Here is a 4,965-nt window from a genome sequence, read left to right on the forward strand (position 1 = left end):
TAGCTCCCTTTGTGCCCTTAGCATTATGCACCTTCATTTAAAAAGGCACGTTGGATGCCAAACAAAATTAGTGACAAAAAACTGAGATGCGGAGACCTAATTAGTATATATAATATCTTTGAGCTTTGTCTGCTTGAAGTGAATATCTTTTTAATGTTCTGAGATCAATATCTTGCTTTTGGTGTTCTGATATCATATTCCAATTTGTCTTTCATTTGTGTTTCAGTTTGATGCATTTCTCCATGGATTTTCTTATTGATGTATCTGTATATTGTACACTCTCTTTGTACGTCTGCAATTTTCATCAAGAAACTTTTATTTTGTTGATTTTTTTTATTTAAAAAAAGTCAATATATTTATAAAATTTAGGGTAGTTTGAGTCTATATGTTTGGGATGATAGATTTTGGCTAAAATAGTCAATAAAAATAAAAAATATTAAAATAATCAATAAAATAAAATATTATATATTATATATTACATATTAATTAATTATTTTTTCTCTCACAACTCTCGATTTAATGAAAATTGGAATATTACACCCAACAGATTAGCATATCTTGCTTTAACTTCTCTAGACTTCGTATATAGTTGAGTAAAGAGAAAATCAAACAGAGTACTAACTGCAGTAACAGGCCATAAGTACTAAATTATAGTCTCGGGGCATTCATTGGAATTGTCGCATGTGGCTATCAATTCTATTGGCATCGTTCATTTCTTATATGCAAAGCTCCTTAAGTACATTATTAAGTTCCTCTGCATAATTTAATCACATTTTGTTTACCGAGTGAAATGTGAGCCAGAATAGTTATTGTTTCCCAATGTATTATTTTTTCAATATCCCAATTTACTTGATAGATGTGTTAATTCTGGTATTCAGGGCATATATATATTTTTCACGTGCAGTTCAATCATAACATTTTGCATTTGGATATTTGAGTACTTAAATTGACAGCTTTAGAAACTCAATGTGGCATATTGTGGGTTTTCTTTTTGTGTCATGTTATCTGCTTTTTACTCTCAGCTAACTGCTTTATTGGTTAAATTTTCTACAAATTATGATATTTGTCTTCTTATTGATGGTTATTTCGCTGTGGTTTATGTTTTGGTTATGAATACTTCTTCTGTTTACGCTAAATTGCTTTGGCTGTTTTCTCACGTGATTTATGTGTGGTTGTAATTTATATAACTCAGTATAATCATTGGACTTGAACTTTTTTTTAATTAAAGTATATATATATTTTTCTATATAAAATTTGTCCTATTCACCTAACTTTAATTAACTCGGCATAGTCAAACATGGACAAGAGTTGGATTGCATTAGGTAGCACAGTTGATGGAAGGATAAGTCGGGCATATAATGATGGGGTAATATCATTTCTTCGTTTTGCAATGGCGGTTATCGATCGAGATGGTAAAATTTTGTGCCCTTGTCGAAAGTGTGTGAATGTTGTTCGTCAAAATTTTCAAATTGTTCAAATTCATTTGCTGCAACATGGGATTATTCCAACTTACACTATCTGGCACGTGCATGGGGAACCCCATGAATCAAATGAGGCTTGTCATCATGATATACCCGTTGAGGGCAATGAGGTTTTGGGAGGTATTGATGCCTTAGTGGAAGATCAAATAAGAGGGGAATCAAGTAATACAACTCAAGAGGAGGAGGTTCGCACTTTTGATAAATTATTGAATGATGCCAAACGTGAGGTGTACCCAGGTTGCACAAATTACACTTTGTTAAAATTTGTCATCGAGATACTTAATATGAAGGTAACAAACCATTGGAGCAATAAGTCAGTTGACATGATGCTAGAGTTTTTAACAAAACTTTTACCGAAGGATAATTTGGTTCCAAAGTCAACTTATGAAGCTAAAAAAATACTACATGAATTGGGTTTGTCATACGAGCTCATTGATGCTTGTGTAAATGATTGTGTGCTCTTTTGGAAGGGGAATGCAACACTAGATAAATGTCCAAATTGTAAGGCTTCTAGATACAAGACAGATCATGCTAGAGGTAAGAAAATCTCTCGTAAGGTTCTTCGGTACTTCCCGTTAACACCGAGATTGAAAAGGTTGTACATGTCGAGGAAGAGAGCCGAGGATATGAAATGGTTCAAGGAAAAACGTCTAGATGACGGTGTATTGAGGCATCCTGCAGATAGTGATGAGTGGAAGGAATTCGATACACAACATCCTGAATTTGCCTTGGAGCCTTGGAATGTGAGGCTAGGGTTGGCTACTGATGGTTTCAACCCTTTCGGAAATATGAATAACTCATATAGTTTGTGGCCTGTCGTACTCATTCCGTACAACTTGCCACCGTGGTTGGCTATGAAGGACCCATTTTTCATGCTGTCATTACTTATTCCTGGTGAATCACAACCAGGAATTGATATTGATGTCTACATGAGACCTTTAGTGGAAGAATTGAATGAATTATGGAACAATGGTACATTAACCTATGATGCCTTGACTGGTGAGACTTTCTGCATGCGTGCAGCTTTGTTGTGGATGATACATGATTGGCCCGCATTTGGTGACATTTCTGGATGGAGAACAAAGGGTCATTACTCTTGTTACACTTGCAATGATGAACCATATTTTGAATCTTTAAGAAGTAAGACTGCGTACAGTAACCATCGATGCTACTTGCCTGATGACCACCCAGAAAGGCGAAAGAGTAGAGCATATAATGGCAAGCATGAAAAACGGAAGAGATCTTTGGTGATACCGATAGAAAAGATTGAAGAACAATTGGGCAGTGTGACGGGTGTCACATATGGAAAACATCCAAGCAACAGGAAAAGACTTCGTCAGAACCCAAATTGGACAAAGGTAAGCATCTTGTATGAGCTACCGTATTGGAAGAAAAGGAGGCTTCGACACAACATTGATGTCATGCATGTGGAGAAGAACTTTAGTGAAAATGTTTTTGGAACGATGTTGGGAATTGATGGGAAGAACAAGGATACAGATAAGTCACGAATGGATTTAGAAGATATGAATATAAGGAAAGAATTGTGGCTGACAACAAATCCCGATGGATCATATGTGAAGCCTTGAGCCAGCTTCTCACTGACCCCTAAAGAGAGAGAGGGTTTCTTTGAATTCTTGAAATCAGTCAAGTATCCAGATGGGTACGCGGCAAACATTTCGAGATCAGTGAATGCAAAAAATGGTAGATTAACATGATTGAAAAGCCACGACTGCCATGTACTTATACAACGGATTCTTTCTATTGGGATGCGTGGTTACGTAGATAAAGAGATCGGTACAGCACTTTTTGAGTTAGGTAGCTTCTTCCAAGATCTATGCTCAAGGACATTGAAACGAAGTGAAATGGAGAAATTAGAGGAACGTATAGTACTCATACTATGTAAGTTTGAAAAGATCTTTCCTCCAGCCTTCTTCGATGTGATGGTTCATTTGGCCATTCACTTGCCACGTGAGACTATTCTCGGAGGACCTGTGCAATATCGGTGGATGTACCCGATTGAAAGGTAATTTCTAAAATTGTTCTTTCAAATGAAAGGTATAGATTATGTTGTGTGCCTAACCATACTCCTAATTAGGTTTCTCGGAGCTTTGAAAAAGTTTGTCACCAATCGAGCTCGACCAGAAGGTTCTATTGCAGAGGCTTACATTGTTAAGGAGTGCATTACTTTTTGCTCAATGTATCTTGAAGGGATTGAAACCGTGCATAATCGAGATGCACGAAATGAAGATTATGGAGTACGTCGTGAAGGTTTGATAATATTCACCGAAACTGCTCGTCCTATTGGCCAAATTAGAAAGCATGTTGAGATGTCACAGGAACTTCGTGATATTGCTCATTGGTTCTTATTATACAATAGCCCTGAGATAGAGAAGTATCTTCAGTACGTGTTTCTTATAATTATATATATTTTAACAATTTTCATGTTATTAGTCATTAATAATAGTAGTATTTCACACATTAACCAAAACTATTTGAGTAGGGAATATAAGAATTTGTTACAAATTCCCACTGGACAAGATATAACTCAGATACAACAGAAGGAATTTCCGAAGTGGTTCAAAGAATATGTAAGTCATTTTTAATATTCACAATTGCCCAAACACTATTAGGCTTGTATAAAATACAAACATTACTAACATAATTCAACTGTTGCACATTGCATGTCGATGTAGATAAATAGATTGAGAGTTGATGAGGCACCAGAAGCAACCGAAGAATTGTGGTCATTAGCGAATGGTCCTAATTTGCTAGTGAAAGAGTACTCGGGTTGTATAATCAATGGTGTAAGATTCCATACGAAGGAATTAGACAATCGTCGTCAGAGTCAAAACAGTGGTGTGCTTACCGAAGGGGACTACAAGGGAGAGATGCATGAATTCTACGGTCACTTGTGCAATATTTGGGAATTTGAGTACATGTGTCAAAATAAAGTTGTTTTGTTTCAATGTGAATGGTACAACACCGATAACACTGGTAGAAGTAGAACAGTACGAGCTGACACAAATTGCACAAGCATCGATGTCACAAGCCGATGGTATCAATCTGACCCTTTTATCTTGCCTAGTCAAGCTAAGCTAGTGTTCTACCTGAATGACACCAAATGGGGGCAACCTTGGCAAGTCGTGCAACGGGTCCAACATAGAGGTGTGTTTGATGTGCCAGAGGTTGGTGATGGAGAACCACCAGATCAACCATAATTTAATGATGCATTTCAACAAGAAAACATTAACTCAGTTGTCCCGATCAACATTGAAGATATTATTCGATTTCATAGGGATGATATTGAAGCTGAGGTTATTTCAAATAAAACAAAGAGAGATGGTAGAGATGACGAAGAAGATGAAGAAATTAGCATACTTGATGATGATATGGATCCTGATATGGAACCTGATATGGATTATGATATGTAGTTTTTGTTTTTTTTAGGTTTCTATATGGACATTTGTTTTTAATGCATTACATG

The 4,965-nt window shown here is 36.2% G+C and overlaps 1 protein-coding gene across 1 annotated transcript; it reads left to right on the plus strand.

The window, feature by feature from the left end:
* The first annotated feature begins 1,297 nt into the window (after positions 1 to 1,297).
* On the plus strand, positions 1,298 to 3,067 carry LOC145800501 (uncharacterized). The gene has a single exon (XM_082890192.1). It carries the CDS (start codon positions 1,298 to 1,300, stop codon positions 3,065 to 3,067), a length of 1,770 nt encoding a protein of 589 aa, XP_082746318.1.
* Positions 3,068 to 4,965: the final 1,898 nt, after the last annotated feature.

Source organism: Camellia sinensis, chromosome 10 (assembly GCF_055761805.1).
Source record: "Camellia sinensis isolate YWXY chromosome 10, ASM5576180v1, whole genome shotgun sequence".
In the NCBI taxonomy this organism is placed as follows: Eukaryota; Viridiplantae; Streptophyta; class Magnoliopsida; order Ericales; family Theaceae; genus Camellia; species Camellia sinensis.

Excerpts from the sequence above, each read along its gene's own strand:
- LOC145800501 (XM_082890192.1), top strand. The coding sequence starts at position 1,298 with ATGGACAAGAGTTGGATTGCATTAGGTAGCACAGTTGATGGAAGGATA.